Source organism: Dromaius novaehollandiae, chromosome 2, assembly GCF_036370855.1.
Source record: "Dromaius novaehollandiae isolate bDroNov1 chromosome 2, bDroNov1.hap1, whole genome shotgun sequence".
Classification (NCBI taxonomy): Eukaryota; Metazoa; Chordata; class Aves; order Casuariiformes; family Dromaiidae; genus Dromaius; species Dromaius novaehollandiae.
Window position 1 is genome coordinate 76,103,775 of NC_088099.1, and position 26,377 is coordinate 76,130,151.

General features: G+C 35.9%; 1 protein-coding gene and 1 long non-coding RNA gene across 5 annotated transcripts in view; one reads left to right on the forward strand and one right to left on the reverse strand.

Annotated features, from left to right (window-relative positions):
• Positions 1 to 26,377, forward strand: part of CTNNAL1 (catenin alpha like 1) — a 54,344-nt gene that overhangs the window by 22,623 nt on the left and 5,344 nt on the right. Inside the window, exons 4-14 of one of the 4 annotated variants that reach the window (XM_064506759.1) lie at positions 1,961 to 2,080; positions 4,966 to 5,055; positions 5,367 to 5,537; positions 6,572 to 6,772; positions 9,318 to 9,404; positions 13,130 to 13,288; positions 15,530 to 15,622; positions 15,933 to 16,083; positions 22,266 to 22,303; positions 25,365 to 25,415; positions 25,515 to 25,669. In XM_064506759.1, the coding sequence (XP_064362829.1) occupies positions 1,961 to 2,080; positions 4,966 to 5,055; positions 5,367 to 5,537; positions 6,572 to 6,772; positions 9,318 to 9,404; positions 13,130 to 13,288; positions 15,530 to 15,622; positions 15,933 to 16,083; positions 22,266 to 22,303; positions 25,365 to 25,415; positions 25,515 to 25,669 (1,316 nt within the window). The remainder of the gene's footprint in view (positions 1 to 1,960; positions 2,081 to 4,965; positions 5,056 to 5,366; positions 5,538 to 6,571; positions 6,773 to 9,317; positions 9,405 to 13,129; positions 13,289 to 15,529; positions 15,623 to 15,932; positions 16,084 to 22,265; positions 22,304 to 25,364; positions 25,416 to 25,514; positions 25,670 to 26,377) is intronic. The other 3 variants (XM_064506762.1, XM_064506761.1, XM_064506760.1) reach the window with 3 other exon arrangements.
• On the reverse strand, positions 5,016 to 11,061 carry LOC135327516 (uncharacterized). Its single transcript, XR_010387744.1, has 3 exons — positions 10,725 to 11,061; positions 7,294 to 7,398; positions 5,016 to 5,167 (listed from the first exon to the last, which is right to left on the reverse strand). It is a non-coding gene; the product is annotated as an uncharacterized LOC135327516 (long non-coding RNA).

Genomic DNA, 26,377 nt, shown 5'->3' on the forward strand with positions numbered 1-26,377 from the left:
ATTAACAGTAATGTGAAAGTGTTTTTGGTGCATATTTTACCTGTGAATTTAAAAATATAAATTTTAATTGCTATTTGTATGTTAGATGTTGAAAAAAAGTTTAAAATGAAAAAATTTGAAAACATCCCAGATATTTTAACACGTTCTTGAAAAAGTTTTAGATAATTTAGAGGTGTCTATACTGTTTCTTCCTGTCTGTAATTTCTTAGAATGTCAGGTATGCCTGGAATGTCTTAGAATTGTTAGGTGTAGTGGAAATCTGTGTGCTTTCACCAAAGTTTTAATTTGACAAGGAATTTGTCATGGCAGAAACACTTACCCTAGGGTAGTTGTAACAAGTTGCTTGCAACCAAGACAAGCCTTATGAAGTACTGTACTTGGCTAAACCAAAGATGATTGATTATAATTACTCCTTATGATTTTTTTTTTATTCTAGGAAGAGAAAATTGGACCTTAACTTGTATCTTTTCTCTCTTCCCCACATTCACCTTTTCCTTCTCTGTCTGCTTTCCCCTGTCCGCCTCGCCTCGCCTCCCTTCCCTTCCCTTCCCTTCCCTTCCCTTCCCTTCCCTTCCCTTCCCTTCCCTTCCCCCTCACTTTCCCAGTTTTGTGGTTCTCTGCTTTCTTCACTCCCATACTGACTACTATTTTCTCACTTTCATCTCTGTGCTCCTTACTTCCAAGTCCTTGTCCTTTCCACATCAGCCATGCTCATGCATCAACACCTTAATCCTTAAAGTTCTTGTTTCTGCAGGATTTGTGGAACTGGCTGCATACAATAATGGCAGGACATGCAGACTGATACTGCTGTCTAGTATTGCAGCAATAAGTCAGTCAGTTCCACAGTGCTCACAGGACTTAGTGGGGTATTTGCTTTCCATGGATTCTGACTATGAGTTTGAGTAGGTGCTGTTACAAGAGAATGGGTGCTTCTCAGGCCGTTTTTCTGGGTTGCAGGAAGGGACTAATTTGTCATAATCAGTTATGTAGACTACTTCTTTAGTTGAAGGAAAGATTCTTTTGGCATGGGAAGGAGAAAAGTGAGTTTAAGTTTCTCCCTTTAAGTACAGCTTATTCAGTTTTCATGGGGTATCTATCTCCAGTCTTAAACACAATGAAAAACTGCTTGGACTGTCTTCCCTTGTTAAGTCATTTAGTAGGTTTGAAAGATCACTTTGGGTTTAGAAACCATACATATAACATGAAAAACCCTAATGTTAGCCCACTTTAAACTATGTTCTAGTGACCTCAGCAGGAGAACTTCACTAACTTATAAGCTATGTGGCAGCTATTTGTGTTGAATTCTTACAAAACAGTAATTTCACGTGCTTTTATATATCTTGAGTATGAGATACAGTTTGGGTTCATTTAGTTCTTTGTTTTATAAGAGATGATGAAGATTTTTAGAGTTAGAATAAATTGCTGTTATGGAAAGCATAAAACTATATATTAACTCAATTCTAACTTTTGTTTTTTCTGTGGAATGCATCTTTTTAATGCAAGCTGCCATTCAATAAAAACAGCTGTCTGACTGTACAATTGTGGCATTAGGTTTTGAAAAACTTGCATCTGAAAATGAACCTTTAAACTGAGAATTGCTGCATATAGGTATCATCTGTACATTAATTTTCAGTACTTGCATTTTTAAATTTAATATGACTAATATTTTGTCTAAATACAGAAACTGAATTCTGTAATACTGTTAATCTTGATAATGACAAGGGTGAGAAAAATGGTTATTTGAGGTGTCAGAATGAGTCATTTTGAATGAAGTATGATTATTTATTTATACTTGATTTCCAGCTGTTGAGTTCTTAATATTTAATTTGCAACAAAATGTGTAAATTTTATCCTCCCTGCTTTAGAGGTGTTTGCAAATAATAAAGTTCCTAATTCAGTAATAGTGTTTTCTGTTTAGTATTTGTGGCAATCTACAGTATTTTCCCTTAACATCTTACAGGTTCTTGCAACAATGGAACAGCTAGAGAAAGTCAGTAGTTTCCAGGAGTTTGTACAAATATTCAGCCAGTTTGGAAATGAAATGGTGGAGTTTGCCCATTTAACCGGGGATCGACAAAATGTAAGTATTAATAAAAAGCTATGAGAAACATTGTAAGTATTGCTTTTCATCTGATTCACTAGAATATTTGGGTTCTTCTGGGACGATTAACTGTTACGAAACAAAACCCCAGTGTCCCGTCTCTGAAACCTAAATTTCTCTCCTTGCACCACCCAAAAAGCATCTTTTGATGTTAAAGCTCACACTAAGAGGCATCCCTGGGTTATTTGCTCTGTGTATCTTCCAGTAGCCTGGATGTATATTATTTGAGCTTCTCCAAATGTCCTTTGGTTTCAGTCTATCTTTGGCTCTAGCTTGTCTGCTTTGTTACTCTGATACAAATTTTGTCTGCTGTCACTTCACAGAAACATTTGATGTTTGCATGTAATGAAAGGCTTTGAAAGCAGAGTAGTTCTTTTAGAAACCTGAAAAAAAGATAGCTTTAGATGCTAATAAAGCATCTGCTTGTATTTTCTCTCTATTATGGAGTGTTTTTGTAGGTTAAGGTCAAAGCATATGTATATCAGGGTAATGCCTTTTCCTTCTTGCATGCAGCTCCTCTTTCCAAAGCTTCTTTCATTCATGGAGGAGGCTTGCTGCTTCTGTTGTACAATATTATTTGAAAATTCATTTGTTTTCTAAAGCAGCTAGTAGGAACTTGCTTTTATATCCTTCTGTTGCTTTGAATGGTCTACCTCATTAGATCATTTACAAAGGGACCCTGCTCACCTTATTGTTCAGTCATCAGTTCATCATGGAAGTAGGCCTGTTTATTGATGCTTCCATGTAAATAAAAGGTTTCCTGAGGCTTAAGATCTCTGCTGTGAGCACTGTTTGCTTCCCCTTGGCAATCAAATTCATAATTGAGTTCCCCATTCATAATTGAGCTAGGGGTCTGATACAGATTTACAGAGTTCCTAATATCCAACAGAATTCAGAAGCTATGTATAAACAAATTGTCCAAACTGATACGTATAAAAATAGCCTTTTCTGACATGACACAAGTCTTCAGAAAAAATGTTGGGGAATATTCGTAAAAACACATACTGCATACCTTTTTTCTGTTGATGTGTCCTGAGACTCCTAAAAATATTCTCGAAGAACCAGGTCTGGAAAAGCTACATATAATTAAAGGAAATCCATGCCTGGAGATGAACTCTTTATTTTTCCCTGCAATATCGTAACAGCTGTTCCTTGGAAAGAGAAAGATGCATTCCTATTAAGTGATACTCTTCTCAACTATTTTTGATTTTCAATATTAAGTGGGCTTTGGCTCTCCCCTCCTTGCTCACTTGACTCTTTTGGAAAGAGTGTTTCATTAATATTTTTTAAATTCTGTTAGGACTTTTTTGATACACTCACAGTATTTAGGTTGCTGTGTGGAGCTATTAGTTTTGATGGGAGGAGACTTCCCTCAAGGTATTTTTCCTTTGTATAATTATATGTATGCTAGAAACTCTTGAATGTGGTCAGATTTCCCAGGATGTAATGTAAGAATTTCAGAAACAAGCTGTTTTTTAAAACTTGATGACCTCAGAATCTTGAAGATTTTTCTGAATTTGTTAAAGAAGTTTTTTTTAATGGCAAAATGGAATGTTGTAATGATTTATCTTTTTTTTTTTTCTAAATCAGGTTGTTCAATTCCATCCTGTAGTTCTTAATCAAACTCAAACTTAATTTGAAATACAGTATTGTAAATTCTTTCTTTCCCCATCCCCTTCACTGACACTTGCTTAATTGCCATCATGAGCAGGGTTGATTTACTTAGGTATGAACACTTTTTCAGGGCCTAGCCAGTTTGGGAATATTTTTTAGTTAGATCTTGCAAAAAGATCTGTTCTGACATACCTCTGTAAATAAAAGGAGCCCCTTGTATTTACACAAATCTATGTGAAGCTGCAGCATTTACAAGGATGGGGCTGCAGTATGTATTGTGTTACTTTCTGCAGGGACAATGATCAGTTTCAGAAGTAAGTCTGATATGGTTATTGTGGAGCTCTTCATGTCATCTTCTGAGTGACTTTTAAGCTGTTCTCTTTTTAGGTGATAACAGTTTTGTCCATTCTATATTATGTATTTCAAGATGAGTGACAGATTCTTGATGAAAAATGCATCTTATTTTTGTAGAAATGGTTATAAACTGCAAATGAATGCACTTAGACTGAGAATTAAGCTTTCTAAGCTTTTGCATGATGAACGGCTTGGACTTTCCCATAGCAATAGGATGAAAAAAAATACGCTGCTTTGAAGATAGGGCTTGATCAGTTTATAGAAAGGATTATATGACATAGGTAACTGCAGTAGCAGAGAACTAGACTTCATTTCACTGGAAGTCCCACTCAGTTGTCCACTCCCTAACCCTTAGAAAGCACTCAGCTAATCTTTCTAGCATTCAGAAAATCTTAGTTGTAACTCCTTCCTGTTGTTAGACCCTCCTACATGTTGAGGGATTTCTTCCTCCTTCCCAATTTAGACTCTAAATTTTTCCCATATAAAGAATTTTTCTTGTATTCCCTTCATTACAGTACAATGAAAAACTGGTTCTCTACCCCTACCCCCATTTCAAATTAATTTTTAGTTGTGTGTGTTTTTGCTTGCTTTCCTGCTTTATGAATAATGCTATGTGATAAGCATAGTGAAATTAGTGAGGATTTACATAGCATGTTCTGTATTTCTGAGATCTTTTCTCTTTGAAATCTGAATTGAATAGACCCAAGAATAAATGCATAAATTAAAATCTCTCAAAAAAGCTAGTTCTAGATCATGAGTTAAGCTGAAAATAGCAGTTGTCAGATGTGGCTTTCTCACAACCCATCGATCTGCAAGGCAGTTTCCTTTTTGCAGTCTGTGGAGCAGTTAACATTTTAGATACTATGCAATATTGAAATCATTTTTTTGGTGTTTAGGATTTGAAGGATGAGAAGAAAAAGGCTAGAATGGCAGCATCTAGGGCTGTTCTTGAGAAATGCACCATGATGCTCTTGACTGCTTCAAAGGTGAGTATTCTTGGATAAGAGTATTCCTCTTACCAAACCTGGATACATCACAGGACATGGCATCTGGCAGGATAGCTGTCTGTTTTTTCTCAGCATTGTTTTAAACTTCATACTGAAAAATATAAGAACAAAGAAAGAAGAAAATCTTTTTATTCTGAGTAATGCTAGGAATGCTACTTAATATAGTAGCAGTTTAACAGAACGTATTTATAATATTCTAAACACATTCTTTAGACTTGCTTTAGCAGGAAGTATTCATTTCATTATACTGCATATGTATTCTTTGGTAATATTTCCTTTGCTTTTTTAAGACTTGTCTGAGGCATCCAGATTGTGAATCTGCTCGTATAAACAAAGACGGGGTGTTTCACCAGATGAGACTAGCTTTGGAGCAGGTAATAGAAATTGTAACTGACTCTAGATCAAATGGAGAAGATGAATTAGCTTCCATCAGTATATATTCTGGCATCAGAGTATTCAAGGTAAGAATAGAAGTGGTATTGTTTTCTGTAATTTAATAAATTACACCAAAGCTAGAATTAAATCTTTTTTGAACTCCAGATGGTGGGTGGAGTTATATCTCTTCAGCAGTTTCTTCCATAACATAACATAACAGAATCTGACAAACGGTTCTTATAATTTCTTGGCTGTTGACAAAATACACTTCCTGATATTTACCATCTCCTCCTGCATCATAGATCAGAGTGCATTCAGAACTATAATGCTTTGTTGAGTTGATGCCTTTAATATTGGATAAACTGATGGATTGGTACACTGACCAGAACTTCATTAAAATAGCTGTTGTTGAAGAATTCTTGGTTTATAACTGGTAGTATTTTTAAGACCTTACACACAAATATTTATCCAAAAAAATCATTTGAAAGCTCAAACGTTGAGTATTTCAGAATACTTTGAAAGAAGTATTCTGAATTGAAATTGTGTCTCTTAGCTCACTTTCTTTTTCCTGATAAAGTCTCTTCTAAATTTCACATTCAATTAAGAACAGTTAATGAACAAGTATATCTTCTTTCTATGGAGTCTGTGATACATTTTGATTGTGGTCCCCCCCCCCCCCCCAATTTGGTTGATTTTTTTTGTGAAATCCTCAAAGTATTCCTCTTACTGCAGATAAATATTTAGAAACAATACACCAAATAGATGATATGGATGTGGAAGAACTTGTAAAGACCAAACAAAACCTGAATACATAATTACTTTCTGAAATTGTTACTGAACTGAGAAGCTTTTTATTAACAGCAGAAAAACAGTAACATATTTACTGTTTGCTCTGATGAGTGGCCAGTAATTTGCTGATGGTATTATTAGATTAAAAAAACCCAAACCCTAAACTGGAAACCTGGATACCAACAAATTTTTTGATTGCTTTGAAATTCAGTGATGAAAAAAATCACTGAGGAGAAAAATAACATGTAAAATGATGCATCTGCTTTCTGCATTTGTATCACAACAACATAACCATGCAAATGCACAAGGAATAGAAATACTTCTTTTTCAGAATAAAGTGGAGGGTCTTCGTGAGAATCTTTATTTTCTGCCGAAAGAGAACCTTTCAACAATGCTGGAAATTATCCTGGAACACACAGAAGACTTTACAGATTCTGCCTATACCAGTCATGAGCACAGAGAACACATTTTGGAGCTGTCTAAACAGGCTAAAATGGAACTAGAGCAGCTGGTTTCAGTGTGGATGCAAGCTGTAAGAGCTTTTTAGCAAAGTAAATCTTTTCACCTCTACTTTGAAAAGAAATGTTTAATGCAATGTTTCTTTTGGTCTAGTAAGAGAGAACTGTGTGTATCCCTCTTGAAGGAAGCCTGAGATTGTCTGTACTTTTGCTGCTTCAGTATGTTCTGTCCTCCTCTTGCAGTGGTATCGCTTTAGACTTAGACTTCTGAATTTTAGTCACTAGGTGGTAGGCTAATTTTCATGCTATTAGTGGAAAGGAAAAGGCTTATAGAAGTGTTGTGCAGTCCTAAACAGTTAAGTCTTTTGGATGAGTACTTCAGAGACTTAAGTTGTCTTGATCCCATGGTAGTGATCACAGTTTCTATTTCTAGTTTTCAGTGAAAGATTAAAAACAGGTGACCTATTGACATGTGAAATATTCTAAAAATCAACTGTTATTTTTTCTCACAGGGAGAGAGAATTCATTTATTTGTCCAGTAATTTTCCTTTTTAGAGAAGAAGCACATTAAGCCTATATCTGTCATTTGTCTTACCTCGTTCCTTGAAGACAATAGAAGATACATGCACACAGAGGAGGAAAAGCAAAGATGGAAAATGCAGTTTCTGTTTCTGATGCTCACTCAATTGCAGTCTTGTTCCTGGAAATACAGCAGCTGTGTACTAGTATAGGACACTTTTAATAATACAGACTGTTGTTATTACAAAGCAAACACATTATTCATTGCATAAAGTACTGTAATTATTAAAAAACCCTAAAGCTGTGTTTAACTTGGTTAGTTTTAAGCTTTGTTACTGGTAGAAACTCAGGAAATCATCTCTAGATAATTTATGTGTTGCATTTGAGTTGAATGAGCTCCTAGTACAGGGATGTATATATATATGATATATATCTATCTATATATATGATAAGTGAAAATACTTAAGTGTGCACCTATGTGCTTATGCATCAAGTGTTTGCATTAGTACATAACTGAGCCTGTCTTTGACAGAAGGCTTGGTGAACAGCTACGATAGTATCAACTGACTGAGGCGTTTTTTCAGTTTGAGCTCAGCAGCTTCCTAAGAGGGTGAATATTTTCTGATGGACTAATATTTTCTGATGGGCATATCCAGAGAGATACGTAAAGCTCTTAAGAGTGCCCAGTTATTGCCCTTTCCACTCACCATACTTAGGAATGTATTTCCTGTTAACAAGCAGAGTAAGTGTGAGTGTTCAGTGAAGAGTATTTCAGAGTGTATTTTAAAATAGAAGTGTTTTGTAACATCGATCAGTTATGAATTATAGACTGACATCACCTGTTTTCTCTTGTTTGTATTGTCCTGTGTTAATGCATATTAATGCAAACTGGCTGGAGCATACCAGAGAATCTAATGCTGTTGGTTGAATTTTAAATGGTTTTGAAATTCTTGCTCTGTCTTGCTCGTATAGATTGCAAGGTAGTATCTTGTTTTATTTTTTCTTGTAAACTAAAGAATGTCCTTTTGGATAGGACATTCCTTTGCTTGGGTTTATTAAAAAAAAAAAAAAGTTGCACATAGATGGACCTAAAGTGCACACAGTAAAAAAAGGGATAAAAAAGAAGAAACTCACTGTAGTGAGGTTAAAATACTATGCTTATGTTAAAAATAGGTTTGTGATGTTGTACTTCCAGAGAAGTTACTTGAAGGAGAGGACTAAATTTGAAGGGCAGATAGCTTTGAGACTTGACAATTAAGAATACATAAGGAAACGATCATATTAGTTTGGGTGGATTTTTTCTTTAAATGAAATGGAGGATGTGTATGTGTAGTATTGTACATATACACATTCCTAATGTGTGCATGTTTGAGTATGTATATACATGTTAATCTAGGCTGTGAGGAGGTAATGTCATTGCAACTGTGGCCATATTAATGATCCCACCTAGGGATATATTTTGGAGAAGGATGCAAAATCACTACTACTTAACTCTTTTCCCAACACGTCTTGTCATGGTTTTTTTTGTTCCATAGATAGATTGCGTTTGCAGAAGTTGAAGCTCTGTCTTGAAGTAGACTGAACAAAATGTTGTTAGCTACAGTATTTGTTTAACTTAGACAATAATCTGAATCTTGTAAACAATTATAAAGAAGATGCTTTAAGTAAATTTTTTCTAATTCAATATAAAACATTTGGGGTAACATTTTAGATGTCACTGTATTTTAGAACAGTGTTCCTTTGTATTTAAAAAAAACCCTAAAACTGATACTCTTTTTTAGGATGTTTAGATAGAAAAAGATTTTTGGACACTACAGCTATAAAGCTTAAGAAAACCCTTTTCCCAAATAGAGCTCAGTGAGGTTCAGAAACGAATTTCTGCTGAACAGAAACAGTTATCTGACCTCACTATTATTCTTAGATTTTATTTAGTGATAGATGTCTCTATAAAAGAATTTTTAAAAGATGAACAACTGAAAACATTACATTTAGAAATAAATGGCCATCTTTTAGAGCAACTTGAAATAATGACACATGATCTGAAGGTGGGATTTGCTGGGTTTTGCCTAATGTTTTTGCCTTGTGGTTTTTTGTGTGTAGCAAAACCAAAAGACAACGGATCTCATGGAAGACTTGCAAGTAGCCATTTTAAAAATGTGCCAGTGCATGAATGAACTTAAAAGAGAGGTAAGTATAGCCTAAACAAGCACAAAGTGAAGAAAACCTTGAATTTCTTGCTTTTCATGCATAAACTTGTAAAATAGGATCCTGTACCCCCAAAACTAGTATCTACAGATGAGAGTAGCTAATCAGAATTATATTAGGGGGGTCGTATGCAAACCTTTTCTGTGTCCTTTCATATAAGTGATCAGAAATGTTGGATACACAGCCCCTTTGCTAACTACCACAACAATCAAATAAATTGGAAGTGACTACCATGTATAGAATCATTACTTCATGTGTAATGGCTAAATTTTGCTTGTGGATGCATGCATTCACTGATTGAAACTTTTTCTTGTAGTGCGTGCTTGAATGAATAAATTACTCATGCTGTTGCTGTATATTTAACCTATTTTTTATTGTTTATATTGCAGAAAATGTCTTATATTGGTTGTACCTTATATTCAATTTTTTTCCTAGACGGGTTGTTTTTGGTGGGATAACTTTACTATTTAACATCATGTATGTTTTTCTTAGATATATAAAGTACTCCAAATTTGGGTTGCAAAGTATGCTAAGAGAAGAAATATGTAAGAACTTAAGCATGCCCAAGTCATCTTAACGCAGCAGTTGTGTATATGCTTATTGTAAATCACTCTTTTCCCAAATGCAAGCATGCTCGATGTCACCAATCCCCACATAAAAATAAGGGATAGCTGCTTAATTTGGTGCATGGGAAGGATCATGCTTGCTGATCAAGGTCTTTTTTCCCTCTTATTTAGTGGATAGCCTATGTGCCTTGTATACTCCACAGATTCAAGCCAAATACAGAATTACTGATTTCTGGTAGCTTCCTAAGTATTTGTAAAGCATTCAGATGCCTTTTCAACTCCTTCCTATTATTGTTCCTTTAAACAGATGGAGAAATGAAGAGAACAACAATGTTCTTATACTAGGCTACAGAACAGTGCAAAATGTTAGAGAAGTATGATAAATTTGCTCAGACTGAGCTCTGAGCTGCTGTAGCTGGAAACGCTTGACTAACAGCCTTTTTTCAGCTGGTTTTGTTATCTGTCGCATACTAGCTTTGTGTGCTCAAAAATCATGCTGCATGCTATTTAATAGAGGCAAAATCAGAGATTTGAACCTTTTTCTTTATCATTTATATATATTTTTTTATCATTTTTTATAGTTTATCATTTCCGCAGTTGTCCTGAAGATCTGAACAGTGCTTCAAACCTGCTTCAGTTGCGGTTAAGTGTTCTGTGCTTCGGTTATCAGGCTGTATGTTAGGCCCTCAAAAAACAGAGGATGCATAATTTGTTATCTTCAACTAATAATTTTTACCGTGGTCATCGTTAGGTAGGAAGTCAATAGCAGAGCTGCTTTTCCAGAATGACATTCAGTTGCTTTAACTGTAAGAGCACCCTCTTTCTGCAGTCATCTGTTCCACTTTCTACTCTCTGCTTCTTGGAGTATCTGAAGTAGTGGTTCTGCAGACAACAAAATCATGCCACTCTCAATTTTGAATAATGCTTTGAGTAACGTCATTCCTCTGCACCGAATGAGGAGAAAGGATTCCTGTCAAAATAGTATGCAATTATGTAGTTAAATAGATCATAAAGCCAGAGGGGCTGGAATATGATACGCAGCTCTGTAAATGTAAATCTTGCCATACTGTCCTGCCCCCAGATTTCTATTTATAAAAATGTCAAACAAAATGCAACAAAAATGACACACTTAGCACACTTAAGTTAAACCACTATGTCAGGGGACAATAATAGAGAATTATCTTGTGTAAATTAGGAAACAGAGGTGGCATATAAAAAACAGAGTAGTGGGTTACTTACGCCCTGTGCTTAGCCCCATATTAAAAGCAATATTGCTAAAAACAGCAAGCTGTTTTCAAAATAGTGGAGGAAATTGAGTGAGTTTGGATTTGTAAACTAGCAGATCCTAGCTTCAGTATGCCTTGCTTTTGTGACCTAGAGAGTATGAAAGCTTGCTTAGTAAGAGCTTTCTAAAATGTACAAGACTAATGCTAATCAATAAGCAAATTTAGAATATTATGTCCTTCATTGTTCCTTGTATAGTGATTAGATTTGTCTCTCATCCCACACTAGCCATAAGATTTTGTGTATGGTTGAAGAGGACTATCCTGTTACTCTTTCTCTGACTTCTGGTGCTGCAGTGGATCAGTCAGCTACTAGGTTCTCTGCTGATGAAATTTAAGTACTGCGGCACTAATTAAAATGTTTTGGAGATCATCGGTGGCTGACAACACAAGGCAGCCTTGTTAGAAGTAGCTATTTCCATTTTATGGAAAAAAACAAGATGATATTCCTGCTAACACTTCAAGACAGAATTAAGTGTAAGACAGTTACTATTTTATATCAAGATGATATATAGTCCATGTATAAATGAGAATTGCCAGTTCCAACTCTAACAACAACAAGTCTTGCAGATATTCAGAGTTGACTGCATTTCCAGGATTAGTGGTGTGTGACAATTTTTAATGACGTAGTTTATGACAGGTTTTCGTAGATTTAATTTTTTGCTTTAAAAAAGAAGTACAAAGTTTTGAGACAACAAGTCAGGTTTCTTATTTGTAATATATATAAAAAAAAGGCTTGCTTATACTGGACCATACAGGAAGTACTGCCAAAGAAAGGGAAGAAAATAGGTAGAGTCCAATAGAAAAAAATGCATATAATTCTAGAAAACATTTTCTTTCGTACAGAGTCCTCTCTTGAGTCCCATGCACTATCACATTATCAAAGTCTTCATTGCATTCATAAGAACTTAAAAAATAACTTTATGAGAAGGCAGGTTTGTTGTATATATTCAGTACAGTCCAGAAAAATGAATGTAATAATGCAAGACTTAGAACAGTCATGACAATGTTTTGCTACATCTAAAACAGCTTGCTATATCTTTGTTTTTACCAACATTGCTTTTAAACTAATGCTAATTACAGGGCCTTGATCCACTTTGACTGGTCACTGGTTACGTGCAAGTAACTAGCAGCAGCTATTACATGTAGCAATTGTCAAGCACAGTCGTTCAAAGCATAGTTTCCATGGATCCGAATGTGTGCCTGGATTTAGGGATGTATTTCAAGGGGAAGCTTCTTATTTGTTGGGAGTGTAGGGAGAGTTTTTGAGACTTTTCTCAGACTCAGCTCTTGCTTTAGTCTCCTTGCAGTCAGGCTGCTTTTTACTTGTCTAAAATGCTGTCACAAGCCGGTTATAGTCAAGTTTTTCTTTGTATTACTCAAATTCAGTTTATTAATGGAAATTTGATATCTAATGTACTGTAAATTCAGATGCTGTGTGGCCTTGGTCTGGTTCTGTTAGCCTGCGCTCTTCACATGAAATGGAGTGGTTGTCGTGTCACGCTCATGCTGAGCTTGGTGCCCCACAGATTCCTATACCTGTTTATTCCAGCTGTAAAATAATGAGAAGGCAGTATGATAGCTTCATGTCTTGATTCTACCGAGTTGCTCTTTTGTTTCTCTGTATATTTGGTTTTTTGACAGTGGTGGATTTTATCTTTGTAGTTGGAATAATAATTGAAGAATTAAAGCCCCAGATAATTTGCAGTCTGTATATATGAGCTTTCATGACAGTAAATTTTCTGCTTCTTGGAAAATTAATCTGTCATTAAGGTGGTTTCATTTTGTATTGGATGCATTTTTTTTCCTTCTAAGGTTTATCTTTCTTGTTTTTCTTCTTTTTTTAATGTTACACAAGCTCCACAGTGCAGCAACATCTTTGGCAGCAGATTTGCTAAAATACCATACAGATCACATGGTTCTGAAAGCATTAAAAATCACAGGAGTAGAAGGAAACCTGGAAGCTATAGCAGAATATACTTGTAAGCTATCAGAGCAGAAAGAACAGCTTGTTGAGGTGAGTACACAATTGCTTTCATTTTCTAAGACACTTAGAAAATGGCTGGCCAGACCTGCCTTAATTATTCCTTAGGAAGGTCTTGGTCTAGTGCCTTTTTTTTTTTTAAGGATTTTCGTAATATACTACTGAATTTCATATTGTTTTTGGTAGTGTCTGAGCTGGATGTATCCAGTGGGGCACACTGTTGTTGTAGAAGCAGTTCTGCTTGTGGAGCTAGACTAGATCTAGACTCAGACTCATTGTTTGGTTCAAGTTATTATCTGTATGTATATTTTGGGACCAAAATATTCATTAAAAGCTAGGTTTCTAAATCCAAGTGAGATCATAGCCTAATATCTTTTCCTTTAAGCAGTAGGCAACTGGCAACAACTAAACCCAAAGACACATTTTAAAAGTGCTCGGAAGCTAAAGTTAAGTTCTTTAATCCAATGAACTCGACCATTTTGAAGATCCTATTTCTGCATTTTTTTGTCGGTCTTCAGAGGGCCATTTAAGATCTTTCGTCCTTCATGAAAAGCAGTGTGTATCTGTTCATATAACGTTCACTAATATATACACAGTTTTGTACACCAGTATTCACATTTATGTGAACAAATAAGAGTTCCAAGTGTTACCACGTCTCACTGAGAGATACTGGCTCTTAGGAGTGCCTCTAGAGAGAGTGTCTACCAGATACTCCTTTTCACTCTCTAACCTAGCAGATAGAGAAATTTATTTGTGAGTTCATGAAGGTAATAGACTTCAGAACAAGCATGAATTGGCAGCATTAGAGATGCATCCTTGCAGTTATGAGCTCTCCTCACTTTCTTCCCAACCTGCATTCTGAGATAGCACAGAGAATACTAGCTTAGGGGCCTGAATTTCTTTGAGTCCTTTGAGATCTCTTCTTAGTGATGACGTTAACAGTAAGGCTCTCTTTTTTTCTTCCCAAGGTAATAAGGGTTGCCTCTCAGCCTGCCATATTTGTGCTGTATGATGTTATGCAGAGGTTGAAAGTTGCGTGAGGAAGGGCATATAGTGTGAGAGCAAGGCTTGCTAAGATAGTCTTGGAGCACTGGGCTAGATGGAGTGAGGAAGACCTGAGTTTCGTAGTCTGCATTTGTATTTTCGTTCTACTAGAAGTGTTTAGGACTGTTACTGGAAGTTTAGTATTTATACAGTTTTGGTCTCTTGAGCTTTTTTTTTCAGGACAGAGTTGTAGTCTCTTCCCAATCCCAATCTTGGATTTTTTTGTATGCTATGGATTATTCAAGAGTGTATGTTTACGTGATCTGCTTCACTTCCACAAATTCTGTCATATACTATGGACTTCAGTGGAGCAGAAGTAATTGCACCAGTAGGAGATACACAAAGATAGCTGATTTTGATCTGGAGCATGGTGATACTGGAAACTATGCTTGTATAGCATTTAGTAGTCATTAATTTCTAAAAGTTACTGATACTGTACAGGGCTTGAGGATTTGTCCTGAAAGCATGACTATGCAGAAGCAACAGTTTTGTACTTAAGGGATTGACAAATGAACTCTTACATATTTCAGCTTTAATGTTCACTTTCTCTGTGACTAATTAATGTTCCTCTTCTGGTGAGACACAGTGATTTTTCAGGCATAACTCGGAGGTAAAATTACAGATTTGTGTGAGGCCCTACAGTATTTCTTGTGGTGGACAGTGTAGTTAGTTTCATACCTGCTTTGTCTGTCTTAAATTCTCCTTGTAATCTGAAAACTTCTCTGTTCATTCTCTGCCCAAAGCTTGTTGTTAGTGTTATCACAAAGAGTGAACGCTTGTATTTTGTTTACTGTGAAAGGAAATAGTATTTCTTCCCTAAATTAATTTGATGTCATTTTGCTCAAAGAAAATTCAGTCCCCTGGATGATGAAACCTAAGTTTTCCAAATGGTTGATATTGGTTGAATAATCCTCTCTTGGTGAAGTCATTTATGCTACAGTTTCTAAGTTCCTTAAATGTCTGATTACTTTCAGCCTTATTCAGTAATAAATGTTGTTGAAATTGTTAGATTTTTTTCTTTCCTCTCCCTCAGTGATCTTCAAAAAAGCAGAGCTAAATACTCGCCTTGGAATGTGTGTTTTAAACCCTTACTGAGAGAAACACACAGCTGCGTCATCCCAGATCAGTTTCTGAAAGGAAGTTATTAATTCATTTTGTGTCTTTTTGCATTATTAATGAAAGCATATTTTTACCGTTCTTTTCTCTTTAAATTTTTAAAAAAATGTTTAGATGTGTCGTTTGTTGAGGCATGTTTCTGGAACAGAGCCCCTCGAGGTTACTTGCATACATGCAGAAGATACCTTTCAGGTCACTGGCCCACAGGTATGCCTAGCTTTTATCTGGCCACTTCAGTGAAGTAGAAATTCGCTGTATGAATTTTTTGGAGACCTAATGTTGAAGTTTACAAAGCAGTTTTTAGAAAGAGTTGTGTTTTACTGTTGGGCTTTAGCATATTATTGCTAAAAGAATGCAGAAGGAAGATTGTCAAGCCTGCAAATGTCCTGTGAATACACTACACAGGCATGTATTAACAGTTTAATTTTATGTTTTGCCTATGAAGGCATTGTGCATTCGTGTGCCACACTATTTACCAGGATTTCTCTGAATAACAAATATTTTGTTCTCTTTCCAGATAATTTCTGCTGCAGAAACACTAGCATTACATCCATCTAGTAAGATTGCAAAAGAAAATCTTGAGGTGTTCTGTGAGGCTTGGGAGTCTCAACTGAGTGACATGTCAACGCTGTTAAGGGAAATCAATGATGTGTTTGAAGGAAGAAGAGGTAAGAATGCTATATACACATGGAAAAATGCAGCTTCCAAAACAAAATGTAGTCTAAACGTTTTAACTGTGATTTAGGAATTACTGTTTTCTTTGGATAGTAAGTAAACAAGAAACAGTCCCACATTCCATATGGCAATATGGAATCTAGGTGGTCATACACAAATGTGTTGCTTTTGTGTAGACAGTGAATCAAAGTGTAACTTGAATTGTGTGACATGTTTAATTCATTTCCAGTATTTCTGGAAAATATATATATATTAATTCTATACTGTCAGCTTGCATTGTAATCATTTCATAATGTAGTGAATGTAGTTATTTGATTTTTGAACTGCTGTCCTTTCTCCTGGATGGAATCTCTGACTCTGCACAATCTTGGGATATTGTCTCTGGTTGGTAAGTTTATTGGTATTTGTACATGTAGAAGAGAACCTTGAAATCTTAAGAAACAAATCTGTGTTTACTCTGCTGTTAGTATCTTCAGAGTAGGGTAATTTATCTTTAAAAAACAATGGAAGGTGTTTTGTTCTTTATTTTTATGTAACTTTTTTTCCAGTGATGACTTCAGTGTAGCCTGGTGTTATACTTCTTGTGGCTATGTGTTTGTTTCAGGCTTTAAATTATAAATGCATACAGATAGAATGTAATATACAGAATGTCTTGTATTTTTAAGAAAAATCACTCAGGTTAAAAAGTTAAGATTTAGTTAAATATGGAAACTTCAGTATTTTGTGTCTAAAATATAGAACAAGTACATCCGTATTTAGGTTAGATGACGCTTTGTCAATTTTCTTCATCCTGCCATTGACATGAGACTTCTTTTGATGAGCAGAATTTATTTTGGTAGTTGAACTTTCCCTCCTGGATCAAGCTTTTGTGCAAGCAGTTCATGAGAATTTATCTTGCATGTGGAAAGACACACAATTTTCTTTAAAGATTAAGGGCTTAGATAAACCTTCACCTAGGAAACAGCTTTGGTAGCTTAAGGTTTTACCACTGCTTGGCTAATTGTTGTTGCTTCTTCACTCCATGTTACTTTCCCCCAGTAGCATTACGGAAGAAGAATGTGTGAATATACTCAGCTTAGTTTAAACTGCTGTGGAAAGTTGTTTGAGGTGAACTGGTGGGTGCTCATTTGTTCTTTTCTGCCAACTTTGTTGTGAGGACAGTAAACAAACAGCCATGGGACAGTAATATCTTAAACTGTTGTTGCTGGTTACTAGATGAATGTGTGTCTGATTCTGAAGGCTTGTAAACTGAAAATATAGTGAAACTCTGGGTGGGTTTATAATCGATGTGTATAGTACAGTTTAAGAGGAATCTGAGGCACTTGGGAAGTACCTGATTGTTACTCTTACTTGTTTTTCCTCCTTAGTCTGGAATGCTATTTAAAAATGTATAGTGATCCATTAGATCTGAGGTCCAGTTTATGGGACTGATCCTTTTAACTTTCAGTGGTCTTTGTTTTGGGAGCCAAGGATGTATTAACTTTCTTTAATTTCTGTAATATATTAAACTTAATGCTATGTTTAATGTGTTAGAATGAAATTGAAATTTGCAGGGCTGATTATGCATTTTGATTTTTGTATTTATACAGTGCTCTAGCAGGGTGGAGTGAAAGCCTTTTATTATATTGTATTTAAAATACTAGGACCAGAACCAGGCAGCCACAGCAAAGCACATACTTGGCTCTCAAAATGAATAATTTTTAAAGTGTAATGGCATGTTCCCAGCCTATCCTGTAGTTAATAACTTTTTGTTCTTTTATGGATATTGATAGCAGATAACAGGCATTTTCTGCAAATCCTATTTCCCAGTTTCTTTAAAGAACCATTGCACAAGGCATCTGTAATGCTGCTGCTTGAAGCAGAGAGAAGGGGATGGGTAGGAGTTGCTAAGCATGTTAGAGTCTGTCGTGTGTGGGCCTGGGTGCAATGAAGGCCAGCTTTACCCGTTAGACATAAACAGATGAGTCTGTTTTATTATAGTGTCTTGTTTCCTCACTCTTTCCTTCACCATAAAGTGTTCTAATACCACCACTGTTAGGGTAATAAGTGTAACCTGTATTCTTTACATTGCCTTAGGTGCATTAAGTCTTGTACTGCCAAAAAGATGTTTGAGGAATCTTGTCTCACAGCCCAGCTTAGTAAAAGACTTCACTCAGCCTGTGAATCTGATCGTTTCATATTAGTTATCAGTATCTCTTTAGAAATAGTTTGGTCTCCTGTACTGAGCTGTTTTCTACAAAATTTTCCTCTGTGTTGTCTTTCCTTTATTGGACTTAAGAGTGACTGAAAAAAATACAAACTAACAACAACAAAAAACCCTTTTTGCTTTCAGAAATTACCCTAAAAGTCACCTTAACAGTTCCAACATTTTTGTTTCTCCTAGAAAAACACTGTAGATGACCCAAGTGGAAAATTAGACTAAAGTATTTGTTTAGTAAGAGATTGTAAAAGTTTTGTGAATGCTACTCTACCTCCAAAGACAATGGAGTTTCATAATATTGTATAAAATCTCATTTCTTCTTCTTGTAACTCATGCTACTTGTCTTAATGCTGAGGTTGGTAAAAGTTTCTTTATTTTACAGAGTAAAGTGTAACAAGTGCTTTATTCCTAGTAAATTGTGACTGTGTGTAGTAGAAGATAAAATTACAGTAAGATGTTATATATTTTTTTTCTCCTTGGTTTAAAAACTTGTATTTTTGTACTAATACTCTAATGTTTGGCTTTGGTTAGAGAGTTCAGAGGAAAAAACTGAATGGTGACTAAAATGTGCTGGACACATCTAATAAAATAAGCATTTTTCTGACTATAGTAGATTCATATTGTTTAAACTCATCTGTTGATTTTACAAGTAATTGCATAATTCTTTATAAAATGTTTTTTATCGTATCAACAAGTTAGGCATTTTTCATACTGAGGTTCAAAACTCACATGGACAGAGAGTCAAATTTAGCTTTGAAATGAGTCAGTATTTCCTTCAGTTTTAATGGGATTATAGCATTTTATGCCCAGATTGAATTGGGCTCATCTTGCGCTCAGTGTGCGTGCACATGGGGGTCTGTTTCTGTGTGTGTGCACGTGCACACTGCGCAGAAAAGCAACCTTCATACGTATTCTGAAAATCTCTTTAAGCTTGCAGATCTGTTGAGTGAGGTAGAGTTGGACTTGTTTTTTTTTAATCCTAAAACAGTTTACTCCAAGAATGAGGAGGCCTATTCTGCATAATATTAATCTTTGAAAAGTTAAGTGTCTAGTCAGAGCTCCCTCCTGAAGTCTAAGGAGAGAGACTGGCACTTCTACAGGGTAGTTTATGTAAATTTAGTGATTTGGCTAGTGGAGGTACTTATTTGCTCTCCACTGACTATACAGAAAGCCTAAAATTACTATTTTAAGTTAGATACTTAACTTTGAGGCTCTTGCACTTTGAAATGAATCACCTAATGAAAGTATCTTTCATTGAGGATACTATCCAATCATTTGGGTGCCAGCCAGTCTTTTTCTTTCTTCTGTCCTTTTGGTTTCAACATGTTGGAGAAGAATGTGAATAATCCCCTTGATGGCTCCCTTGTAACTTGCTCTTCAGTGTTAAAATGACTTGCAAGGATAACTTCCTTTTCTGTGTTTCTCTCTTTGTTTTGCCTACTTGGTTTGAGAGAATTGATTGACCGTTAGGATTTAGGAGGACTACAGTGGGTGGATAGGGGATATAGGTCATAACTTTAGAATTGGGAAAGTAGAATTCTAGAAAAAAGGGTGAAGCAAGGATAAAGACATCCTAGTGTGAGATAAGAAATGAGGTCAGAAGCAGGATTTAAAGAAGTTAAAATAGAGAATGGGGTGTGTGTGGGAGGATATGTCTAGAACTACTAGAAAGCAGAAGTGTGGTAAGTAGGATTGGAAGATAAACAGAGTGAAATAATAAAAATTAAAAAAAAGAGGGAAGACATTAGGGAAAACATTAGAGAAACGGAAGGCAGACTGGAAAAAGTAAAAGGAAGATTGTAATATGGCAGAAAGTCTTTCGCTGTTTTAGCCAAAATCTGACTTCCAAAATATTAAAATTAAATAGGTGAAAAAATATGTATGCGTATTCCATCAGTGGAATCAAATATAAATAATGTAGTTATACTGATGTAGATAATCTGTCTTCATCAGAAACTACTTATGTCTGGCTTGAATCAATCTTTGCTTTTGAAATGCATGGCATCTGTGGGTCCAGTGAGTTTTTTTAAAACTTCATCAACCTTGGCAACAAAGGAAGACAAGCTTATAATTTTTACTCTTGGATCTTTAGGTTCCATTACATGATAGCCTGGGAACTCCATCCTGTTTTCTGCTTTTTGCCTTATAGAAGCACTGGTAGTTAAGCCCTCATCTCTTTTTCGTTTGCACTTGTTCCAAGCAATAAATAGCCTGGTCCTTCCTCTCTTTGAATATGGTCAGCAATTAAATCTTGCAAAGGTACATAATGGCAATTGGCAGAAGAGCAAAAGCAAACTTTTTTTTCTTATTTGTTTATTCTTCTTTCTACTTGGATAAGGATAATTTTGATTACTCTCATTTTTTGTAATGAGATGGTCCTCTAAGTATACATTTGTATTCCATTTCTGCTGATCGCAAAGCTTTCTGAGTTGAAACTTCTAGTTTTTTTTTTTTTTTATATAGTACAGGAAGTTTTTACATAGCATAAAGAAGTTCTTTTATGCTACAGCATTTCAAACTTATGAGTTGGCTTCTGTTCTTGGTACTTCTTACATGCTTTCCTCAAAGTACGCTTTGGCTGATTAGCTGATATCTTGACATAGAGGATGTTCTAAATGACTTTTCAATAAGGACTGACAGAATATGCAAGAAGTCTGATAAACTTGAATGAGTGTTTGGGCAGTTAATATCCGAGTAACTCTGCATCCTGAAAAAAATTAGAGAGAGAGCTTGATAGCTCACTTCCCCTCTTGTAAAACTTCTAAAACTTCTAAACTGGGGAGGGGAAAGAGGTGAACTTGGGAAGATTGAATTCAAACTGCCATACTTCTCAGGGTCAAGAGACACTTGCCAGCTTGCCAAAAAGTTTTTTTTTAAAAATGTCAGAAAAAAGTCAGTTGTGTCAGCATGGAGCTGCTCATGATGGGAGACAGCATACTTCCAAAAATCATTAGTGCACAACAGAACTGTCTTCTAGGGACTCAGAATGGGATTTCATTAGGAACTGATGCAAAAGGAGGAAACAACAATCCTCGGGGGGTTTGTTGCTTGTCTTCTGTTTGTCCAGATGCATCATCTCTGTGCAAACATGGTAGTAGCTCCATTGTAGTAGCCCCTTCTTGCTTTAGGTAAACTCCATTTTTTCATTAGCTTTTTCTTTTTTTTTTTTTTTTGACAGACTTTCCTCTCCTGACCCTGTTGTAATAAATGTAAGCCTTCATAGATGTTTACGTCTTCTTGTAACTGGAGGCTCCTGGTCTTGGCTACTAGTTCAGGCACTGTTTCCCTTTTACTAGTAATCTTTTCTTACACACTTCTAGAAAATACCTAAAGAGATTTTTTTCTCCCTATCTCTTGCTCAGATTGAAATAACTGAGGCCTCTTGGGATATAAGAAATAATTCTAATAAGAGTGTAAAATGCTATAAAAGAACAGCTTTTTTTCTTTATAAAATACCATGTACATGGGATATATATATAGTGCACTACATGAGGGGTTTATTGATGTTTTTAGAAAAACCTGCCTAACTCACTAGTGGCCTTGCCTACTCCACATATTATGCCATTCAGCTGACACTGAGAAAAGCCTTACGCTGAGTTACCACTCTATGTGCTGTACTTTGCAACAAAATGAGTGCGTGCAGTGATAGCTGCTCAGTCTTTGGAGAGAGAGCCTCTTAGTTGCGGACTGAATGCAAGGGACTAGAGGTCTTATGGGTGAGTGAAACTGTTAAGAGGAGCTGTGCTTAACTGGCAGTTACTGAGAGCTAAAATCTGAACAGTAAGGAGTTCTTGACTTGCCTATCTCTGGAAGCATAAGACAGAGTAGAAAACTTCTGTAACAGTCAAAAAGGAGAACTTGCAGGTAAGTAATTTGCTTTTATAGTACCAGAACTTAAGGAAGAAGTAAGACATGTGATCCCATTCATTCAAATCGGCATACAAATTTTGGTATAAATATGTGTGTTCTTCTTAGGAGAGAAGCGTGTCTACCTATCACTGCCCAGACCAGGGGTAAGTTGCTTTTGGGACTGTTGTATTTGCATCCTATCTGCTATTAACTAATTGGCTTCTTCCCATAATACACCTTGATGAGGACACAGCAGTATCTTGGTAACATGCATCTTGACTGGATGGCTGACAGTAAAATATCGAACTTTCAAAGTTTTTTACATGAACAACAAACTTTGAAAACTAGGGTAACTAGTCACATAACATACTTTAAACACTTTGATTGTAGGTGAACTTTAATTCTTGTTTTGTAAGAGGACATTTTGTACAACAAACTTTTATCTCACGCTATGTGATAATAAACTCATTGCCCCTAGCAGAACAGTGTTTGCTGCAATATACGATAAAATAAGTCCTGGTAATCTGATAGGGGTTTTTTTTAATGCTGTTGTCTGAGCTGACCTGTTTTGGACAAATGACCGCATTTGAGCATATTGTAATGCTCTTCAAATAATGGATTCTTGTTTCCCTGTTTAATCTGTAATGTTTTTAATGCAGTGAAAAAAGCTGCACCAAATATCCAGGTTTAGTTGTGAACTAATTAATATCCTTAGCTGATTATAATCAATATTACATTTTTTCTGAGAATATCTGTGTGTGAGGAAACCTCCTAAATCCCATTAGTAATGTGATCGCAGTCATCTAATTCATTTGTTATATACTGAATCTTTTCACTGGGAGGCAGGAGGGGAAGAATGATCTCAGAAGGTACTGTAAGCTGTAGCTTGTTTTTTGTCTCCTTGCTTTCCTTCCTTAATCAATAGCATTGAGCAGTTTGGGTGTGAAATAATCACCCATCTCCTTGTTCCCATGTAAGCAATTCTTCAAACACAATATAATACTTCTGACCCTTAATGAAAAGGGAAAGAGAAAAGGTTAGTTCATTATAAACACAATTCACAGATTTAAACAGAATATAAATAATGTTAGGTGGGATGAATGTGGGTTAATTTCACTCTTATGGAAGTAAATACTGAGACTGGAAAACAGATGATTCGGAGATTTTTGATAGTTTTTTTTGTCCCTCAGTGACTTGACTAAGCTTCTGAACTTCAGCCAAAATTTAAAGAAGAGATGTTTAAGTCAGGTTTCCAAATAGTGATTCACATGCCTTTTAAAAACACGTCCACTAATAACTTTGTTCCCAGGATTTAAACAATTCTGCTTTGCTCCCTTCTGAAAGGTCGTCTTCTGTGTTTTCTTTGCAAGACACACAGATTTGGGGGAATTAGGGTTATTAGAGAGTTTGGCAGTAGATGTCCCTGCATGGAAGCCAGACTGTTCCTGTAGATCAAATTAGTTAAGGCTTCTTGTTACATCTATTTAATTGTGACTGCTGCTTCCTGGTTATGAATGGCGCTCTAGACCATGTTATAGTTGTGAACAGCGCAGTAGTGATAATTCACATGTGCAATTAATGCACAGATAGGTTTTTCTTTATAGTATTAATGTCAAACTGTGTTTTAAAAGCAGACTGGTAACTGCTTATGTGATTCTCCCAGCTCTCCTATCAAACAAATAGTGTGGCTGAACATCAGAATGCAGAAAATTACAAGCCCAACAAATATTCAGAAGTTTCTTCAAATCTTAAGATTTGAATGAATAGTATTCATACTTAATTATTTCTGGATAGAGAAACTTACTTGTTTCTAGAGTGTGTGTTTTCTTGAATTCCCTTTCACCTAGCAGCTGAACCATCTGCCATGGGTTGTAGCCCAAAGTTTGTATTTATATAGGAATCCAGTTCTGTTGTGTGTTACTTTCTTTTATTTTAAGACACTACCTGAAAAGCAAGGTATTGAATTGCATCTGCAATCTGTAATAGGGTCAAACTTAAATGGCATTTAGGAACATCAAATCTTAAACTTTTTGCTAAGTCTTTTGATACGAGATCAGCTTCTCACATTTCTGGTACCTAGGCAGAATTAATAGTGTGATCTGGGTACACATTTATAGGATTCATTTTTAAAAAAAATTAGGGGGGACACTGCCATGAAAGCTAGACACTAGGCAGCAGATTGTAGTAGGAACTTGCACAGCTGTATTTTTTTCTTGCCCAGGTGAATTTTGCCCAGACACAATGAGTAGTAGATTTTTTCCAAGGGATTCCTGAGCTTCATTTGCATTAATAGCAGCTCTTTCTGATTCTCAAACAAGGATCTCTGTCCTGCACACTCATCACCCAACTTCCTCCTATGGCTCACACTTACCTCTCCAAGCTATGATTCCAGCTTTGTACTTCCTATTCCCCCACACTCTGGTGCAGTTTCTAAATGTTCACTAGTTTCTGCTGTCTTTGCACAGTGACAGTAGCAGTGCACAAAGTTTAAGGCCAGGAACTGCTGCTGTTACGTGTGGACTGATTTGAAACAGCTCCTATATTACTGTGGATATGTGCAGTGCAGTTGGGAACCTCTACCTTATCTTACTGGGTATTCCACTAACATCAATAAAACCAATAATTATTGCTTAATCTGAGCCAAGATTTGGCTTCCAGCCAGACAAATGTTTTTGGATACTTAGGACAAGTAAAGGAGGGAAACCCATAGAAAGGTCAAAGTCTCAGTATTCATTTCCAGCTATTTCAGCAAGATAACACAGAAAGAACCATCTACATCATCATGCCAACAGGTTTTACCTAAGACCAGTTTGGAAGTTGATTCAGCTAGTCCCTGTTACAGCAGTATCATCCCAGATGGAAAAAAAAGTGCAGTAGTCCTTGGCTAAGACTGTTTCTTTTGTATTAAGAATTACTGAGGATTTTGAGGGAAAGGGAAAGGGATGGTAGTACGTGAGGAAATGGAGAAAAGACACTGAGTCTGAGAACTGTGGGAGAGGTCTTTTAATGGAAACTTTACTGTGTTTGTAGGCACAGATAACACTCCCATATGCCATTGCAGAACAACCAAATCAGAACAGATGCTCAGCTTCTACTGAAAAGTCTGTCTGAGCCACTGAACCTCTCCTACAAAGTCTGCTTCTGATACAGCCACCTCTTACGACTTGTTAGTAAAATTATTACCAATTCCTTTCATTTAAAAATGTTATTTTTTGTTTGAAACAGAAGCATAACGCAAATCTGAAAGCATTAAAGCCAGTCAGATTAGATACTGAGGTAAGATGTCATCACTTTAGTAACAAATCATTTAATTATTCTTTTCTTTTGCCTGAAGAATGTGTTTTTGCTTGTCACAAATACATTTACCATTTACAGGAACAGGCAAAAATTGCAAAACTTGGATTAGAACTGCATCTGCTCACATCTGATGTGGATTCTGAGACAGAGAAATGGGAGGATCAGGAGAATAAGATTGTGCAACATGTACAAGGCATGTCAAGTATGGCCTACTCCATGTACTTATTTACCAGGTAATTGCACTGTATACAGCATGTTTTGGTGAGGAGAAGAGGTATTAAAAGTATTTATTAGGAACAAGAGGCACTGGCATACCTTCAAGAAGAAGTTTGCATTTCTGTCCTTATGCTTTATAAAGTCTTGTGATCTTCTAAGCTCTTTAATAATAAAACAAGCTAGGGGTTTTTTAAGTGTTAAACATCTGTTTTGTTGCAGAATAACTGTTTAAATATCTTTAGGAGAGGAAAAGATTTCAAAGAAGCATGCTCACAGATTGCTTTCAAAACTAAGGGAATTAAAGCACAGATGTGTAACTGTAGATTAGAATTGCTGATCTTTGCTGTTCTGAAAGGTGTATCTTCTGAAATTAGCCTACACAAGGTCAGTCTTCCTGTTCAAAGAATTTAGATTTTTTTTGATGCCAGACTATTCTTACCTAGCGGTCCAGTAATATTCAGGATGCCAGAGACACAGATTTCTGTACTTACTCTGCTGATGAGAACTGAACTATTCCTGCCTAATTTCCCAGTAATGCTCTAGCCACTGAGGTGTTTTTTATATTTTTGAAATGGGGCTCCTATAATAAGTTATTGTTGTGCATTTGCATAGTATCTTCTAAAAGAGTGATATTTTATAGTCTAGTAGTTTGGATGCCTGCTTAAGTTGAAAAGCCCTAGGTTACTTTTTTTTTGGTATAAAATGCTTAAGTAGATTAGTAAAAC